Raw genomic sequence first — 20,037 nt, 5'->3', positions numbered from 1 at the left:
TCATTAAAATGACAGTCTGCGAATCGGGCCTTAAATAAATCCCCTGTGGATGGCTCTAAGTATTTAATTATTGATAGAGAATCATATCCAACATATATTCCTAACCTTCTTTGAGGTCCCATTTTAGATCGCTGTGGTGGAGCAATCGGAACATATACTGCACATCCAAATATCTTAAGATGGGAAATATTAGGCTCATGACCCATAATCAATTGTGATGGGGAGAATTGATGATTACTCGTTGGCCTTATGCGAATCAACGCTGCTGCATGTAATATAGCATGTCCCCATGCAGAGACTGGGAGTTTTGATTTCATAAGCAATGGTCTAGCAATCAACTGAAGACGTTTAATTAACGATTCAGCTAAACCATTTTGTGTGTGAACATGTGCTACAGGATGTTCAACACTTATCCCAATAGACATGCAATAATCATTAAAAGCCTGAGACATGAATTCACCAGCATTGTCTAGGCGAATTGCCTTAAGGGGAAAATCTGGAAAATGTGCTCGTAATTTGATCAATTGAGCAAGCAGTCTTGCAAACGCCAGGTTGCGAGTTGATAACAAAGAAACATGTGACCATCTTGTTGATGCGTCAATTAGAACCATAAAATATCTAAAGGTTCCACATGGTGGGTGAATCGGCCCACAAATGTCTCCTTGAATACGTTCCAGAAAGTTTATTGATTCATGAGTTATCTTGGCTGGTGAAGGCCTTAAAATCAATTTTCCTTGAGAACAAGCAGCACATGAATAATCATTAGGAAGAATCTTCTGGTTCTTCAGTGGATGCCCACATGAATTTGTGATTATCTTTCGCATCATTGTTGAACCGGGATGACCTAACCGGTCATGCCAAACAGTAATATTTTCAGTAAACTTCTGGTTTATTATGGCATTTGCCTCAATTGCACTAATCTTAGTGTAATATAATCCAGTGGAGAATGTTGGTAGTCTTTCTACTACTTTCTTAGAGCCATGAATAATACTTGTAATGTGAAGAAATTCAATATTTCCTTCATTCATAGTCTCAATATGATATCCATTTCTGCGAATATCTTTAAAACTTAGTAAGTTTCTTTGAGACTTAGGGGAATACAATGCATCAACAATTTCAAGTTGTGCTCCCATAGGAAGTATTATGTTTGCTCTTCCAGAGCCTTCAATTATCTTTGCACTACCTGTTATAGTGCTCACACTTGCTTCTCTATTTATTAAATGAGAAAAATATTTCTTGTTTTTCAGAATTGTGTGACTAGTTGCACTGTCTGCTAAGCATAAATCTCCACCATCCATTTCTCTTCAAATAAATAAATAAAATAAATTATAATCTCATATAAAATAATAAAATAGATTAAATTCATTAATGCAAAAGAAACAACATCATAGTAAATAAAAACCAAAGCTAATGACTAAAAGCCAAATAATTAAAAGCCAATAAATAAACTAAAACATAATATCTCTTAAATAGTTATTGCTCAATCACTTTTTCTCTTCATCAACGAGAAAATCGGAAAGGTCAAGGTGAGTGGCATCACCAAAATCAAAATCATCCTCTCCACCTTCGTACACCATGTTTGTTTCCACATTCTTTCCCTTTTGTTTTACTGACTGTTGATACAAGGCAACAAGATGTGCTGGTGTACGGCACGTACGAGCCCAATGGTCTTTACTTCCACATCGGTAGCATTCATTTTCTTGTTTGTCACCATCTTTCTTTTCCCACTTCTGGTGAGAGTTAGAGTTCTTAAAAGAAACTCCCCGGACTCGAATTTGACCATATCCACGTCCACGTGTACCTCTACGACCATGTCCACGACCACGGCCATGACCGCGACCACGAGTGTAGCCATTTCCGCGGCCAGTGTTGTTCTGTTCAGTCACATTCGCTTCAGGGAATGGAGCAGAACCAGTTGGACGTAGTCCATGATTTTTCATCAAAAGCTCATTGTTTTGCTCAGCCACAAGGAGACAAGATATAAGTTGGGAATACTTCTGGAATCCCTTTTCACGGTATTGTGTCTGCAGGACAACATTATTTGCATGAAAAGTAGAGAATGTCTTCTCTAACTTATCAGCTTCCGTGATTTTCTCCCCACATAACTCCAACTTGGAAGTAATTTTGAACAAGGCTGAGTTGTAATCACTTACAGACTTAAAGTCTTGTAATCTCAGATGTGCCCATTCATAACGAGCTTTAGGTAAAATCACAGTTTTCTGGTGATCATACCTTTCCTTTAAGTCGCTCCAAAGGACTTGTGGATCTTTCACCGTCAAATACTCATTTTTGAGATCTCCATGGAGGTGATGACGAAGGAATATCATAGCCTTTGCTTTATCTTGATTTCCCGCTTGATTTCCTTCTAGGATTGTACCTTCAAGTCCCTTTGCACTAAGGGAAAACTCGGCATCTAATGCCCAAGCCAAATAGTTGTTTCCAGTGATATCAAGAACTTCAAATTCAAGACTAGAAATTTTCGACATAGCTCACTATTAGCTCAAGATCGTTAGAGCTTCGTGCTGATAACGTGTTTTGAATAAAGAAGAGAAGACAAGAGAAGAGAGGAATTGGTGTGTCTTATTCCATGAATAATGAACTCTTTATATAGGGATACAATATGAGGGTTTAGCTTGGAGACCAAGTACAAGTAAATCTTAGTGAACAAGACTTTCTATAATTGACATCACAATAAATATAACAGAATGAAATATTTATTTATTAGAGTTGAGCTACTCATTTTGTGCTTTTTTTTTGTGATCCAACTCATTTTGCGCTTTCTAGTAAATGAGTAAGCTATAGTAAATGAAACATTTAATACTATAAATAACCCAATTCACAGTTTCACACACTTACTCACCTACCCATAAAAGGCTATGTATATTTATATACAAAGAGACAGAAATGGATTTGCATGCATCTATACAGCATTGAAAGAAAAAAATATTAAATCGGATTTCTGTGTCTAATCTGAATCTGAATTAGGGGATTGTGGCACACCATCATTATTAATACAAAACACAACACCAATGTCAATGTATATTACAAGCCTGATTCAACTTATATTGAATACGGAAATGGGAAATTGAGATTGTTCATATTTTCAATCATACCTTTGTTACTATTATCTGTTTCTCTTCGTATGCTATATATTTGTAATAAATAGTCTATAGCTTTGTCTGTAACAAACTCTATTGTCGGAGCTTAGACTCCTTTTAAGTAATGCAATGTCTGTTTGATCAAAAAAAAAAAAGTCTATAGCTAAGAGATATTTTAGTCTTTTGCTGTCAATTTATTCACAAGGCATTCATGACTGGGCAATATTATTCTTCACATTTAATTCTCCTTTACATACATATAACAAAATAATGAAATATATGTATACATTGTAGAAATATTAAAGACGAAGCAATCTGTTTGGTTAGGGCCATAGGGGGTCGCTTATCCTTGCATCAGAAGGAAGAAGCTAGACATCATTGATATAATGAGTTTTCCAACCATTACATTTACACGTGAACGAGTAGCTTTTTTTATTTGATGTATGGCCTTTCTTGATTGCACAAAATGTTTGATAATAATATTAAGCTGTTAATTTATGTATACAAGGTTCTTATCAACTGATGTCGTAGCAGATGTTCTGTTCCCCGTGGGTTGAACCAGAATTTCATAATTTGAAAATAACTAGTGTGCTATACTGATCAAATTACCACTAGTCCAACATTTATTATTATGAGTATGATCATTTGTTCAACTGCTACAAACATGTAATCTAGTGACTCATGAAAGACTCAGAATGGGACTTGAAGGACTTTGTAACCGACTGTAAACATTTGGGCTGAAGATATGGGCTCTACCATTGGGTGAAGAACACTTCTCATAAGGTTCAAATGCGGTTGTTTTGAAAAGAACTATGTTCTAATGAATTAGATTTGTTAACATTCTGATTCAAGAAAAGAAAGTATACCATACCAAAGCCCAATACTATACAGTACACAAACTACTGTTTCAGATCGTGGTCTCTAGCGTAATTATTAACAAGCCTTAGAGCATTAATAGGAGATTCTTAGCGGAAAATAAGAAATCGTCTTTTAACTTTTAACTAAAAAAAACTAAGAACCGGTTCTTAAATATCTTATTTTAATATTAGTATTTAATTGTAGAATTTTTAATTTTATAAAAAATCCAATCCAAAATACTTTCCATTGGGGATGCTCTTATATTAGTATAATAGTATGAACCCTGTTGAGGCTGGCTTTGAGGGACAATCAACAATTCTCAGAGAAACTAGGGAGTCTTCATCTTCTGTCAAACAGAGGGTTGATAAGAAAGTTTGCACACTCACTTGAGTTTCTGGCCGTGCAGGAGGAAGCAGCCTAGTACCATTACACTAAAGCCTGTCCAAAGCCGCTGAGAACGGAATTCAACCAGTTCAAAGCAAAATCTACAATTCATTCCGTTATCAATCCTAATCTATGGCTAAACACAATCTATAAGCTTGATCAGTTTATTTGCTTGCCAAGAGAACCTCTGTGCTGGTCCAGAAAATATATTTTTTTTCTCAAATCCAAATTTTCATGTTTTCAAATCCCATTTTGAGGTTTTCAAACACGAGCCGACTAAAATGGTTGAACAATGTGAGATGGCCCAACTAGTCAACAAAATTCTATAAATATATAACATATGCAAGAGGAAAAAAAACTAAACAGATGTAATTAGCTCGAATAGTTCTGTGTCTGTCTGCTTACTTGAAAAACAATTGGCTATTGGACAAGTCCACATATAATGAGAAGTCGACGTCCACATACTAGAACTATCAAAAGCCCAAGAAATATATAGACTTTATCATACACACCATCAGTATATATACTTTTGGCTTTAATAATTCAGTATACATAATTAACTATACGAGCCTTATTGAAAAAGCGATATTATTAATCTAGTTTTCTTATTTTTAAGAACCTAACATCTTGAATAAAAAGATACATCAATATACTGATTACCAATCGATTTTGATTTCAATACCTATGGACTTTGATATAATACAGACACGATGTCATCTAAATATAAAAATCCCTTATATATTAATTGAGAAACATTACAACCTTTAAGTGTAGCCACGTGTCATCACCATAATGAAATTCAGATTCTTTAGAAAATATGTTGGTCCAATTAAGTATATATTATACTTTTCATTAAACTAATCATGTGTACAATTAATATTTTATTTTCTTTCCTTAAATAAAACCTACGAAATTACCAAATATGACTAATATATATATGACAATTAATGATTCTAATAATAAAGATTTGATAACAATTTATATCTCATCCATCGTTTTTGTTTAATTTTATATTATTAAAATAATTTAAACAATCAAATAAGCTATAAAGTTAAAATATAGATTTTTTCGTATAAAATTACTAAAACTGTTAAAATTATTATGTTAAAAATTAATGATCAATGGTTTAGAGTCCCTTATATATTAATAGATAAACATTTAAAAATTTTAGAACATGTAGTTAGCACCAAATAAAAAAATGTCATGCTGAGTTTTCACGTAATTGGAATGTTAATTTGTTTACGTGGTGGCTTGAAAATCAATTGAGAATTTTGTTACTCAAAAATTAAATTGTTAGAGAATGATATATTATATAATATGTTCATTATGGACCATTCATTTATCAAATTAAAATTTATTATATATTATTTCCTTAAATAAAACCTATAGAATTACCTAATGTGATTATGATATATATAGTAATTAATGATTTTAAAAATGAAGATTTGCTAATAATTTGTATATTTTCTATCATTTTTGTTTAATTATTTATTATTAAAACTAAATTACACAATTACATTAATCATATATTAAAAATTAGATTTTTTCGTATATGTTGTATTTTGAATTTTTCAAAATGAGTATAAATTACTAAACTGTTAAAATTCTAACATAAAATTTTGTGATCAATATCTAATGTTTTTTCTATAATAAGATACAATGATAATAAAATCATATAAATAAATAATTTTATTTTAGTAGTGTTTATGCTAATATATATTTACTACATATCGTTTACATTTAATTATATATCATATACGATAGATAAGATTGATTGTTTTGATTTATTTATCCTAAAATGATTGAGAATAAACAAGAGTGGTCATTTGATTTATATGTGCAAGCCAATTTATTACATAATAGTAAATGATTTCTTAGTTATTTAATATATAGTTATTATTTTAATATTTCATAATATGCAGAAAAAGATAAAATAAGTAATAAATATAAAATATTTATCCTGCACAAGACTCAGATCTTAACTTAAGTATTTATATCTTTAATAATTTTGAATCTTAATCATTTTCTATACAAGAAATGATAATAAACTCAAAAATCAATATTTATATCAATCAATAACCAAAATGACATAAAAAGGAGAAAAAATATCGAAGATAGATAGATTGACACGTGAACGTAAACTTCTCATAACCATAATTAACTTTTAAATTGCTGAATCATGATATAAAACTGAGCTGATATAGTTTGATTGTAACCAAATAGTAGACATGAAATTCTCCGGCTTAAACGTTAGGGTTTTATGCGATAAATAACTTTTTGACCCGAAATATTTTTAAAAATGAGATCAGTTTATAAGTAAACAAATTATGTAATTAACAAAAAAAGTTTTTAAAAAATTGTTTAAAGACCAAAAATATTAATTCGATCAATAATATAAATTTTATTTTCTTTACGATATTTCTTAAATAATTTTAATATAAATTTACCCTGCGCAAGGCGCAGGTCTTATCCTAGTAACATTGTAAATCTGAAATGTTAAATGTTAAAATCCTCCCAAATCATATGTTTCGATATATATTAACTGGGTATGATGTAGTGTACAAATGGCAACTAATAAATTACGATAACATACATAAGAAAGGAAAAACATATATAATGATTTTGAAAGGCATGTGTGGAGAATCTTTGTAACTGCCACAACGGTAAGTTCGTTTAGCTTGTTTCTTACTTTCTCAAACTAGTTTTTTTTTTGAGCAACTTTCAAACTAGTTTATCCATTCATTCATTAAAACTATCATGAGGAATTGAATTATTGGCCGACAAAATAAACTATCTGGTTTCACTTGATATCGAATTTAAGGATGTGGATTAATTGGGCTAAACTAAAACGCACACAAACTTGTTTCATTCATAATGACAGTGAAGAATGAAAGCAAAGTATGTCCCGTTCATTTATGGATAGCTCCCATGTTTGTGACTTCGTATAATTAGCTCTTATCCGTAAAATATCTTTGTTGTGAAATTGCCAACACGATCATATTCATAACGCATTAACGGTTAAATATTGGATATTGTGGGTCATCGTATATTCATATAAGAGAGAATGATAAGAACTTACCACTAGTGATATTTTTGAATATATTTCAGTTTATATCCACCATATTTTGACCAATTTGTTGTGGTTATTTGATGAATTTTCAGTTTTATGGTTACTGAGTCTACAATCCCATTATACTAGATGATAAATCCGCACTTTGTGCAGGGTGAAATACATAAAATAATGACATGTTTGCAATTCAAAATTAGTTATGTATTTACAATTTTTGTTTTTGTTTTTTTCTACGTATAAGAACATGTTTCAAATTTAATAAAGCATAAACATGACACAGAATATTAAATAATGCTTATTGTAGTTTTATTTTAGTGATTTGATGGTGGTATTTATTTAAAAATTGAGTTTGATTTTTTTGTTTACCTCATCATTATTAATTTTACGTTTATAAAAACAAAATATAATTTTACATTCAATTTTATTTAGTCCATTTTTATAGATTCTTAAAATCTATGTTAAGCCCAAAACGAATTCAAATGGACTGAACTAAAAACATAATCTTTTATTTCGGAGCTTCAATGGAGAGAATCGAAATCATTCTCTGTCAACAAAGCGAAGGAAAAAAAGAAAACATGTTATGCAACCAAATTTTGCTCAAAATATTCTATAATATTATATATACAAATATATAAAATTTGCAGGAATCCTTCCGGTTTCATCTTACTATTCCAATCTTCTTTTCCATATATAATCATGTTTTCCTTTTTAATATATTAAATGACCAAACATAAAAAAAAAAATTAATGTTTATTTATTTTTATATTCGAATTTGATGATATATAGTAAACTATTAAGTAGTCCATTTAATGTCACTCTTTTAATAATCATAGATCGGTCCAATTAAAAAAAACTGAGGAGCGACACATAAGCATGATCGCCAAAATTGTCATTTAATCAATGTTCGAAGATTAATATATATGGGATATCTAATCTTTGCACTAACACAAACGGAAAACGTTTAGCTCTTGTTTAATGGATACCACTATCGTTTGGTAGCCAGTAGCCAAAACATATAAGTTCTTAACATTTTATCACAATGAGAAAAGAAATAAGATTTAAAGTTTTCTTGACATGCTCTTAGATTAATGTTGTTGAAAGAGACCATGAAATGATAACTCTTGTCTCCCTACTTTTACTATTGGAATTACTTTTTCATTCTTTTTTTATATATATTTATTTAACTGCATATTGTTGAACGAGAGAATCCTATAACTCTTTTAATGGATACTCATACCAGTATACGACTAACACAATTGGCAGGAACATATCGTGTATACATGTATATTATATCATAATATTATTATGATCATCGATCATGATCACCACACCACACAATAAAGGTGGGACGGATCCAGATATCCGGGAAATTTAAAGCATTTAGATGTGAATCTGAATTCGTCGAATCAGTGAATTTAATATCTGGATTTAGATCGTGGCTTCTGGATATCTGAATTTTGGATATCCATCTAGATATCATATTACCTGCGGATACCCGGATCCGGATTCGGATTCGTAAAAATAATTGAAAAAATTATTTTTAAGAAAACTTAAATTCAAAAAATATAAATTAAATATTTATACAAATTTTATAAATATATTTATATGTATATAATATTAAATTAAAATATAACATTATGAAACTAATTTTTATGTATAAATATGAATATATCAACTATAATTATTAATAAAATTAAAATTTTAAAACTTTAAAAAAATACGGATCCAGATATTTAGACTTAAAAATTAAGATATCTGGATCCGGATTCAGTTTTGACGGATCCGAAATTTTACTATTTGGATTTAAATTCGGACGTTCCAGATATCCTATTTTCGAAACAGATTTTGGAGCGAATCCGGATCCTGGATAATATCTCCAGGCCTACCACACAAAACATGCCCAGCGACCCAAATATGGAGTTATTACTTTCCTGACTTTACTTCCACTTGCAGTAAAAGTCAATTGATCGTTTTCATTAAGGATATTCATTTGTATATTTTACCCAAGAAATTAAAATTTAGCTTTCGCTCACGCTGACCCTAGTCTTTTCTTTGGAACACTGACCCAATTGGTCGTCATTTACGTGTTTTTCTTTAACACCAAAAAGCAAGGCAATGTATGTACCTAGTCCATGCTAAAGCTACACGCATATCTGAAGAAAATAACTAAGTCATTCAATTGATAACCAAATATTTTTCAGTTTTATACTTAGGTTCTATGATATTCCACTTAAAATTTGTGAACCAAGATGCCTTTTTTCCATGAGTAGTGATCGGTTTAATAATTGAAAAAGGGATTCCATAAAACTTTTCTCAATATATTGGTGGAAAAAGTTCGGTTACCTGCCTCTTTTGCTGACCATGGAATCCACTTCTCATTGACTCCATGCATCTTTAGTTGTTTATATACATATATACTTTCATCTGCGTATACTTTTTCTGCATCAAATTGGAAAATATGTAATTAGAAGCATCCGTTCCCGCTCTTTTCGGTGCGCTTGATTTTCTTGGATAAAGACAAGAAAACGTGTTGTATCTAGGCCTAGTTGTATCTCAAGAAAAACCGAAGAAGAAAACAAAATGACTTTTAAAGAGTTGAGACTATAGTGTGAGTGAGCGAGACCAAAGTCAGTAAACTACGATGTTGGTCTTCCACCAAATACTTACGGCAAAAGAGGGAAAAGAAAACGATAAATATGCATAAATATTTCCAGCAAAAGAAGAAGAAAAAAACTACACATCCCTCTATTTCATAAAATGTATCATTCTAACATTATTTTTTTGTTTCAAAAAGAATCATTCTACATTGTTAATATAACTTTTATAAATAATTATTTTTCAAACAACTAGTAAATTTTATTTAAATAATTATACATTTATATTAGTATATTTTATCATTTTTTAAAATCTGCATGAAATGTGACTTCTTGCAGAATAGAGAGAATATATAGTATATTAATATTTAAACATCCACTTAAATGATTTTAGTCTTGTTTCATGTTAACATGTAGAAGAAAGATTTGCAAAAAAACCTTTAACAATAGTTATATTTAAAACTTACATCAGTACGTTTTGGGATAGAGTTTGTCTAAACCCTTTATTTTCTTAGCTATACCACAGATAGATAACTTTCTTATAGTTTGCGCGGTAAAATATATAGTGGAGTTAGTTGAAATAACGTTGCAAGATATGATACAATCATGTGCTATCATTTTATTTATTTTATTTTTTTAGTTATTTGATTAATTATTAAAATCTCAAAAGAAAATTACATACCTGAAAAAAGCTTGATTTGCTTTAGGCAGCCCAACATGTATTTACTTATTTATAAGTCCTTCCCTCCGTATGCTAAACTCCATTCTCTTTCTCGTTCTCTCCTTCTCTAACACAATTTATTTCACAGAATCAAAAGATCTTTTAAGCTAAAATTTAGTAGAATTTATGGATAACCAAATCAGTGCTCTTCTTGGCTGGCCTTACTACTCTCATGGAAAGGTAAGTTTTAAACATTATTTCTAAAGTTGAGTTTCCTCTATTCCCTCCAAAATAGTGTTCTTCTTCTGCTTTTGCTTTATCTTTCTTTCAGTTTTGATTTTGCTTAATTTGGCCAATAATGTCTTGTCCAAAACAAGAAATTTCTTGACGGTTTTATTTCTTCTTCTTCTTGGTCTATTTAATTAACAGCCAGTTATGTAGACCTAGTTGCTAAGATCCATAAAGTTTTACAGAATGGTGGTCTTAATCTGCAACTAGGTAACTCAGTCCTTGATGTGTTTAGGATTTTTGGAAGTCACCTAACTAAAAAGAACATGTTTTGTTTACATTTTCTCTGAAGTCAAGCATAATCACCAAATGTTGTAGCTTAGTTGCTCATAATGAGTTTATTAACCTGCAACTCGATAACTCAAATCCTTGCTAGTTTGTGATAAATGTTAATAACACATCTCAAAAGTACAGAGTTTAACCAGTAGCGATCAATGAGTGATTGTTCATGCAGGTGTCCCCTGTTTTTTTCCTCTGTTCTGTCCCATCTAGCTTATTTACTTTTTCCTCTGTTTCTTTCTTTTTTGTCTATTTATTTATTTATTTGTACTTTTGTGAAATTTACAGTCTACAGAAGAATTAAGACACTCTCTTCTGTGCACAACACTAGAGCTAGAACAAACAAAAATGTTTGCTCATGAGGAAATAAGGAAGAGAGATGAACAACTCATCAATCTTAAAGACATATTAACCAAAACCATTAAAGAAAGAGACGAAGCTCTCGAGAAATGTCAGCGCCTCATGTTCGATAACCTCTCGCGTCAACAACAGAAGCATATGACTCCTCCTTTATCCGGAGCCTCAAGCATTGATGATGAAACATTGCAGCCTCAAAAACTAGCATCAAACAAGAGCTTCTCCTCCTCGGACTGCGAAGAGAGCTTCATGTCACCCACTGATCACGTCATAAACCCACAACCATCTCAGCCTGAAGAAGTCTCGGAAGCTGAGATTATGGATCCACTGCTTCCAGACAAGCCACTGCCTGAGAAGGGTAAACTTCTAGAAGCTGTTTTAAAGGCAGGGCCTCTGCTTCAGACACTGCTCTTAGCTGGTCCATTGCCTCAATGGCGATATCCGCCACCGCCTCTCAAGACTTTCGAGATCCCTCCAGTCACCGTCCAGTGTCCTAACGTCAACAATGGGTGTGGAAAATTCAACAGGACGAGAGTGTTCTCAGATGGGTCACATTCAGAGGCTAAGTATCAGAAAGTTCTTCTCCACTGACCAACGATCAACACAACACAACACAACTCTGGCTACTGATTTTTACTCTAAAGTTGTAGTACTAATAGTCATCTGATATACCATTTACTTAGGTCAGTTTCAAGATTAACTCCCACTTAGGGTTCAAGTGGGAGTGATCTTTTGTACATTAAGGCTTTTGATTATGCGTCATTGTGGAGACAGAGTTTGATCCATTTAGGGTTTAGATTTAAACTATTGAAAAAAAAATGAAAAAAACTCCCCTGGTTTGACCTCCAAGTCAATGGAGAGTTAATGCTATGTGTGAGAGTTCGCTATCTTGTTTATTTCTCTAGCGATGCTTGCTGTGTTTTTTTTTTCTTTTTGAGGGTTTTGTATCTCAAATCCGTTTTCACACTCATGTGTTTGGCTCCATGATGTGTTGAATTACGGTTTCTTTTCTTGTTTTTATTATGTTGAGGGTTTTTCCCACTGATATTATGTTAATCTCTGAAGCTCAAGACTTTAGCTTCATAATGTAATTTGTTTTTGTCTGCGCGCAGTAACTGAAATTTAGTAATTAAAGAGGTTGCTTACTTGCTTGTCGCCTTTGTGGGGATGCGCTATAATGATTTTTTAACTTTGAGATAATTTAATTAATATTGTTGCTTTTAGGGAGAAATGGGTGAGAAGTCGTTAGTAAAACCCAACAACGTAAAGGTCTGAAAACTCGAAGCTATTTCTTTGTCGGTTCGGGTGGGTCCTGAAGATCTGAAGCCGGATCTTCTTGTCTATATAACTCATGGATTTGCCTGGTTCATTAACTAATACTATAGTTAAGAAAGTACACAGATAGTCTCCCCTTGGGAAATTCAGACACCAAACCAGTTCTGGTTCAGGTTTTAGCTAACCGGTTAAACCAACAACCTGAGGACCTCCTGAAGAGCAAGAGTGAGTATTAGGTCCTCTCTGCGTCTTTCTAGTATTGTATGAACCGCAGCTACTGCACTTATGCGCGATCAAATGAAACCGAACATTCGTGTTTGAACCACAGTCGTTGCAAAGAATCCATACCTGCTTCAATCCAATCACATAAGCAAACACACAAACTCGTGAATGCAATATTGATACTCAATCTCACTTACCATCTTGTCTTCGTACACTTTTGGGATTTTGTAAGCAGCAACCTTCACAAATTTGAATGTAAGATTCAGTGAACATAAGAGAACTGTACAATAGAGTTATATTATGAAGCCTTTTACCTCTTCATCAAGTTTCTTCCACACGCTGGACATGTCACATATCGATTTAGAGCATAAAGGGCATGTGTATCTACAACAACAAAAGTAAAAGTTTTAGTGTTTGTTTATCAATGGCTAGCGTCATAAAAGACTTGTGAGTTCTTTTACCGGTTATGCAGCCCCATATCTTTGGTACATTCTAAATGCATAGCGTGACCACATCGCAGGACCGTGATATCTCTTGTCGAATCAAAAAGATACTGAGAACAGACAAACTTAAATCAGGACGCAACTATGTTGAGTCAGTTAAGAAATGGGTTAGATTTTGATTATTTTACCTCAAAACAAACCGGGCAATTGTGATGCAATGCGCCTTCCAGACACCGGTGCTTGTCCTCCAAAACTTTGGAGTAGCAACATCCTGTTTCAAGGAAACAAAATAAGATGTCAAAAACAAAGAAAGATGCGAGCATTTTCTAGAAATAAGCACATAAAGTTTTGTCTCTCTTACGACATCTTTTGCAATGGAAGAAGTTTTCTTTTCCTCCGGTCCTATTAAACGAACATATCAACAATTAAGATAAAGACTCTGTTTATTAGTTGGTAACCACAAATTCAGTTTATCTACCTGCATATCCCACAGTCATCGCAGTGATATTGCTTCTTGGAAAGCTGAAACAGCCAGTGTTGAGTTTTGTTGGTACAACTTCCAGTTTATAAGAAATAAATCGATTGGAGAAGCTTACATCATCGTCGAAAAATTTGCATTTTGAGCAGAAGTACTTCCCCATACATACACCACAAGTGGAGCAGTTTTGCTGGACCTGAAGAAAACAATCAGAGGTCAGCATCAAGAAACATGGTTACAGTGTTACACACATAAAAACTGATACTCACGTCTTGTTCTGTCTCACAAAGCGAGCATATGAGCTGAAAATAAAACAAAGGCAAGACTAGAAATGTTATCACGGTGAACAAACAGAATCTACATATACATAACCCTCAATATGATCTCGAAACCTTGGAAACATCATGTCGAGGAAGATCATGTCTAAGGAGCTGTTCAGTTTGAAGAGAATCCTGTGGAAACAAACAGAACACATAAGTTTTCAAAAAAAAACAAAAAAAAAAAACAAACAGAACACATTAGTTTCACTTTTATATAATCTTCACTTATGTAACCCAAAATTGTTCTTTCACATCTGTACAATGGATGTTAATATAATATGGTGGGAAATTAAAGGCCTGTTCGTTTTTGAACCGCTGCGTTCGCGACCGGCGACTAAAAATATAACTAACTGCTTAAACTTTTTGCACGCGCGTGTAAACAACAATGACGGAAACACCGTAAAAAGTAGCAGCAGCCTTCATTCCAACTGCCGTTGTTTTTTTCAGCGACACCAATGGCAGCGGCAAACACATATAAAAACAGTCGCAGCGTCACCTTCTTCATTTTCCATCAATTCAGTTACTTCAGTTGATGTCTATTTTTTGATCGCTGAAAGCTATCGCAGCGGTAGCGTAACGAACAGGGCATAAGTAAATATGAGCATCTAAACACAAACTTTATACCTTAGCTTCGTTGTGGCAGTGTCTGCAATCGAATACTTCATCACAGCATGGTGCTCTGATCTTGCATCGTCTTCTATAATGTGAGCACCTAAAGACAAAAGAAGGAAAAGAAGGGAAAAAAAAACTTAGCTTTAGTGACCAACAAAGAAGAAGTTTGAAAAGAAGATTTGATGAGTGTTGTTTACCCGTAATACCCAGAACTAATCTCCATAAGATGCGTAACGTGAGAGTCAAGTTCTTGATTTTGATCATTTTCTTGGAAACCAATCTCCATGTTTACTGTTAAAGTTTTGATCTTTCCTGCTTTCAGATCAGTGGCTGACTCAGAATTGAAGGTCTCGTCGAGAGTTAACGTAAACTGAAGAGATGGTTAGATGTTTGTTAATGGAGTTGCAGAGAAGAAAAGAAAGCAGGTGGGATCTTTATTTTATATGAGACGCAAGGTGATAACTCGGCTACAGCTACACGTTAGATTTTTTACTTTGGCCTAATCAACAAATCTATGTACGTGATTAGGAAAATGGAAATTGCATAAATATTTATTTTCTATTTTGGTTAATTGAATTCCTTTGCTTTTTCGAAATTTTATATTTTCAGGTTGCATTTTTGTTGAAATATCTCCTCTTTCTCTGGAAAAGCTATTCATGCAGAACTGATCCTAAAATTTTAGGACTGTAAACGATGTAGTGAAAGTTTCGATAAAAATTGTAAATTTGAGAATTTAGGTTTAAATATTATCTTAAAAAATTGGAGAATATTGGTCAATTTTTCACTGATCTCTCTATGTTCATCGCCGGCCATGCATTCACGTTTCTGGAAGAAATAATAAAAATAGTATATTGACAAATAAAAAAGGTTTTATTATTAATATAAGAGAAAATTGAAGTCTATGATAAATTATTAACATAGCAAACACTCGGTATTAGATTTGATTCAGTTGGCGCGCCAGTTTAAGAACCAGGTTTTATAGTGTGTCCAATGTCAATCACATGTCTTGTCTTTTTAAAAGCAGAACAAGATAGGATTGGATAGGATCCTTCCACTTGCTGGCTCATTAGTATAGATCCATTATTTTTATATTCTCACCACTCAAACACTATTACTACTTTAGTTGATGTACGTTTTACGCGACTATCCACTATACAAAAATCGATTAATACATAGTTATTTACATAAACTTTATTTAGGTCACAAGATTTATCAAATGCATCACCCTAGACCGTTGGATGACCCAGCTTGGATATACTAACAATATAGTGTATTAATATCTTTTTATTTATTAAAAATAATAGAGTATTTGCACTCCCTACCAAAGCTTTTTAGTGTATTTAGTTATATACCCTAAAATACTGTGTGGCACTGTTTGATAAATGTTTTGGACTCTTCTACCCCTATGTTATTATGCTACCAAAATACTAATAATCTTTGTAATTTTTTATAGCTTTAGCAAAAATTTATTTTCACAACATATCTCGAACGAAATCATTTTTCTTATTCCAATGTCAAAGATATTAATTACTTTTTGTATTACACTCACCTCTTTCCTCTACTAAACTTGTTTTAATACCCTCTATCTCTGCAAATTCGTACTCTCTCTTCCTTATACCCAGCTTGATACTTTGTAATTGTTGTGTCATATTACTGATTTTCAAAAGGTTTAATGGATTTTTCTGAATAAGAAACCCCCACCTTCTCCCTCCTCTTCGTCGAGCTCGCGGTGGCGCGTGTATTCACGCTCCTCAATCTCTGCCCCAACGTGCATGCTCGACTCCATTTGTTGACCGAGAAGCTCGTAGGGAGGAAGAAGCGTGAAGAGATGGTAGAAGAATAAGCATCATGGAGGCAAGAGAGAAAGACCAACAATTTTTATCTTGAAGATTGGTAATGTCCACTGAAAAGAACGCTATGGATTGTATTCTTTTTTGCCTAGTCTTTAATTTTTTTTTGGTCAAAACCCACTCTTTAATTTTTTTCCAACTATTTTCTTTGATTGCTCTGTGTTTTCGTACTTGATTGTTTTCTTGCTTTAGTAGATTTTCGATGAAAGTTTTGATGTAGTGGTGTGGTGTCTATCGTTCCAATAAATGTTTTTTTCTTTGTTATATCAATTGGTATCTGCCCCTTGATATTAACTCAAGCTGACCCGCCAACTGTATCGGATGCTGATTCTACAACAGAGAAACATGATGAGGAATTCAAAATTCTATAAGCCTCAATCTTAGTTTCCCATTCTTCTGTTGGCAAAGATTTTTTTATTATGTTGGTAATCTTTTCAGTCTCCTCTAACAGATAACTCAAAACTTAACCATCTAATTAACCTATTTTCAAGAACGATCTATAGTTATTTTGTCTAGTGACTATGGCTTGTGTTGTGATGCGTTTTTCGGGATCTGATGTAGTCTATTCTCAGCCAAATGAAAATGGTCAAGCATGTGCTACGATTTTTGGAAGGTTTAATTTTTTAGCTTTTGTTCATGCAAGTTCATTGTTTGACATTCTACCACATCTCACACTGGTTCATTTTTGCAGGCAAGTTCAGTGATTGGTTTGATAGTGTTTGCTCTTGTTGGATAGACATTTACATTTTTTCGAGACAATACAAATTTTAGCCGGATATTATTTTATATGCCAAGACCAGTTGACAAAACTGATACATATATGGTTTCATTTATACGGATTATAAATAAAGAGATTGTAATGTAAATTGAGTTAGCCGGCTACAATAATTTTTTGGTGTGTCGTAACAAACCATAAATAACAAACAGTAATAAATATTTGAATTAGATGCTAAGATTAAATGTTACACGGCTAAAATATCTAATAAAATATAGCAATATATTTATCCAACATATCTAAATATACATAATAATTTATCTTTTGAATTATTGATATCTTGCATATTTGCATTGTTTTATCCATTCATCCATTAGCATTTTCATCATATAGATTAGGATTTAGCCATGTCTAGGTTGCATTTTGCATTCATTGTCCTCATTAGGTGTTGGAGTGCCACATGGAGTTCTTGGGGACATTTGGATGCATTTGGAGCTTAAAGGACGTGAAACAGGTGATCATTGGACGAGCAGAGCATGGGAGCGAGGTTCCGCAGCGACGTCATGAGGTCGCTCCAAAGCACCTCTCAGAGCGACCTAGCTAGAGCGACCCCGTGAAGTCGCTCGCCATATTCATCCCGTAGGAAGCTAGAGCGACTTGCCCAGAGCGACGCACCGAGGTCGCTCGCATCTCACACCCTTCTCGGAGCGACCTCCCAAAGCGACACCCCGAGGTCGCTCGCGTCTCTATGGCGAGACGACACGAAGCGAAGCCTGGAGCGACCTCTCAGAGCGACCTACCAAGGTCGCTCCCGATCCAGAGCGACCCGTTGGAGCGACACACCAAAGTCGCTCGCGACCTCTCGCCCGGACACACCAAAAATCGGCCCTGGAGCGACTTCCCGGAGCGACACCTGCAAGTCGCTCCGCGTTATTTTGCTGCCGAAAATCATGATTTCTTAAGGCCCTTTTTGCAATTTATTTTGGACGTTTTGCACTTGGAAAAACCTATGTTTTAAACATCTTTTGTAGCCACCAGTGGCAGATTATCTTTTATCTTTTGATCTATTGAGAAAGACACAAGAACTCTCTTGAGAAGTTCATCTCTTGGATTTTGATTGTTATGTTCTTGTGTTCTTGTTGATTTCTTATCTATTTCTTTACATGATTAATCTGAAATCCAATATGGGTTTAAGAGGAATCATGGAGATTAGTGAGTAATCACCTTTTGAATTCATGGGTTAGGGAGATTAAGGGTGATTAGGTTAGAGCTAGGATGTTTTAGTGTAGATCATTCATATTTCCTTGCTAGTAGAGTAATCATAATGCATCTTCTGAGTTGGCCACTCAGTTGTTGATCCTTAGGCATTTCTCACCCGAAAGGTGTTCGATGAAATGCCCGAGACAACTCTCCTAGGCTTTTAGTATACTTTGCCAAAGACATTTGTTGTTAAAGGTACTAAGATAGCTAATAGACTTGTTAGTAATGATTGCTTTCATATTATTCAACCAAAGACATTTGATGTTTGAGATATGTTAGCAAATGAGCATTCATCTAGACATAGAGCTTGCTTAGAATTGTGTCTAGGCTTAAGGTTGATAGTTTGATTGATCATCTGCCATCCTTAGTTCGATACTTGATCACCCAAGGTCTAATCCCTATACCCATGAGTTCTCTTTTCCTTTAGTCAAGAAAGTATCATTCTGTTATTGCTTTCTAGTTTTAGTCATAGTTTAAAACCCTTCTAAATCATTGGTTGCACTTAGATTAAGTGAGTACTTGCATTCTCAGTGCTTTGATATCCCTCAGAACTGGTTCGACAATCATTTATACTACAACATTTGTCTTAGGAGCCTTGAAAACTCCTAACATCAAATTGGCGCCGTTGCCAAATTCTGAGTAGATTTGAACATTGAGATTTAGTCACTTGCTTGAGACTAAGTCATTTTTATTTTCTTTTGGTTACTGATTCTTTTTCTTCACCTCCCTTTAATCTACAGGTGTATGAACTTGAGGAGCAGGGGTCCATCAAACCTAGTTCCAATAGCTGCAGACATCAGAGCTTTAGAGAGAGTGTGCTAGAAATAGAAGAGAAGAAGAGCAACAGGCTCACTTGCAGAGATTGAGTACTGATATGGGAGACATACCTCAAAACCAACAGCGAGCAGCTCGACCCATTGGCACTTACGACCGCCCCAACATTCATGGTCATAGATTGGGAATCCGAGCACCCGCTGTGGCAGCCAACAACTTTGAGATCAAATCAGGACTCCTCAACGTGATCGAGAACAACAAGTATCATGGCTTGGCTCTAGAGGATCCATTTGATCACTTGGACAGGTTCGACAGCTACTGTGGGTTGTCAAAAACCAATGGTGTGTCCGAAGATGCCTTAAAGCTCAAGCTATTCCCTTTCTCTTTGGGGGATAAGGCACGTCAGTGGGAGAAGTCTCTACCCAGTGACTCCATCACTACTTGGGATGACTGCAAGAAAGCATTCTTGGAGAAGTTCTTCTCTACTTCAAGAACTGCT

The 20,037-nt window shown here is 33.8% G+C and overlaps 3 protein-coding genes across 7 annotated transcripts; 1 reads left to right on the top strand and 2 right to left on the bottom strand.

Moving 5' to 3' along the window:
* Positions 1-1,484: 1,484 nt before the first annotated feature.
* On the bottom strand, positions 1,485-2,486 carry LOC108870136. The gene has a single exon (XM_018655377.2). The coding sequence runs from the start codon at positions 2,484-2,486 to the stop codon at positions 1,485-1,487; it is 1,002 nt and encodes a 333-aa protein (XP_018510893.2).
* A 3,463-nt stretch (positions 2,487-5,949) lies between these two features.
* Positions 5,950-12,634, top strand: LOC103845500. Its single transcript, XM_009122373.3, has 2 exons — positions 5,950-10,905; positions 11,521-12,634. Exons 1-2 carry the CDS (start codon positions 10,852-10,854, stop codon positions 12,178-12,180), a joined length of 714 nt encoding a protein of 237 aa, XP_009120621.1. The 5' UTR covers positions 5,950-10,851; the 3' UTR covers positions 12,181-12,634.
* Positions 12,509-18,406, bottom strand: LOC103845501 (E3 ubiquitin-protein ligase RZFP34). 5 transcript variants are annotated; one of them, XM_009122374.3, is made up of 12 exons: positions 15,137-18,406; positions 14,952-15,039; positions 14,400-14,459; positions 14,277-14,309; positions 14,126-14,203; positions 14,008-14,051; positions 13,891-13,931; positions 13,718-13,800; positions 13,548-13,639; positions 13,401-13,470; positions 13,284-13,325; positions 12,509-13,212 (listed from the first exon to the last, which is right to left on the bottom strand). In XM_009122374.3, exons 1-12 carry the CDS (start codon positions 15,223-15,225, stop codon positions 13,045-13,047), a joined length of 888 nt encoding a protein of 295 aa, XP_009120622.1. In that variant the 5' UTR covers positions 15,226-18,406; the 3' UTR covers positions 12,509-13,044. The 5 variants fall into 5 exon arrangements, with proteins under 5 accessions (XP_009120622.1, XP_033138265.1, XP_033138267.1 ...); XM_033282374.1 differs by having other exon boundaries at positions 14,952-18,406; XM_033282376.1 differs by lacking the exon at positions 13,891-13,931.
* Positions 18,407-20,037: the final 1,631 nt, after the last annotated feature.

This window comes from Brassica rapa, chromosome A10, assembly GCF_000309985.2.
Source record: "Brassica rapa cultivar Chiifu-401-42 chromosome A10, CAAS_Brap_v3.01, whole genome shotgun sequence".
Classification (NCBI taxonomy): Eukaryota; Viridiplantae; Streptophyta; class Magnoliopsida; order Brassicales; family Brassicaceae; genus Brassica; species Brassica rapa.
This window is presented reverse-complemented; position numbering and strand designations above follow the sequence as displayed.

Coding starts and splice junctions, on each gene's coding strand:
- LOC103845501 (XM_033282373.1), bottom strand. CDS start 15,203: ATGATCAAAATCAAGAACTTGACTCTCACGTTACGCATCTTATGGAGA. Junction 14,460..14,951: donor ACTGCCACAACGAAGCTAAG/GTATAAAGTTTG, acceptor TTGTTTCCACAG/GATTCTCTTCAAACTGAACA. Junction 13,640..13,717: donor ATTGCCCGGTTTGTTTTGAG/GTAAAATAATCA, acceptor GTCTGTTCTCAG/TATCTTTTTGATTCGACAAG.
- LOC108870136 (XM_018655377.2), bottom strand. CDS start 2,486: ATGTCGAAAATTTCTAGTCTTGAATTTGAAGTTCTTGATATCACTGGA.
- LOC103845500 (XM_009122373.3), top strand. CDS start 10,852: ATGGATAACCAAATCAGTGCTCTTCTTGGCTGGCCTTACTACTCTCAT. Junction 10,906..11,520: donor CTTACTACTCTCATGGAAAG/GTAAGTTTTAAA, acceptor TGAAATTTACAG/TCTACAGAAGAATTAAGACA.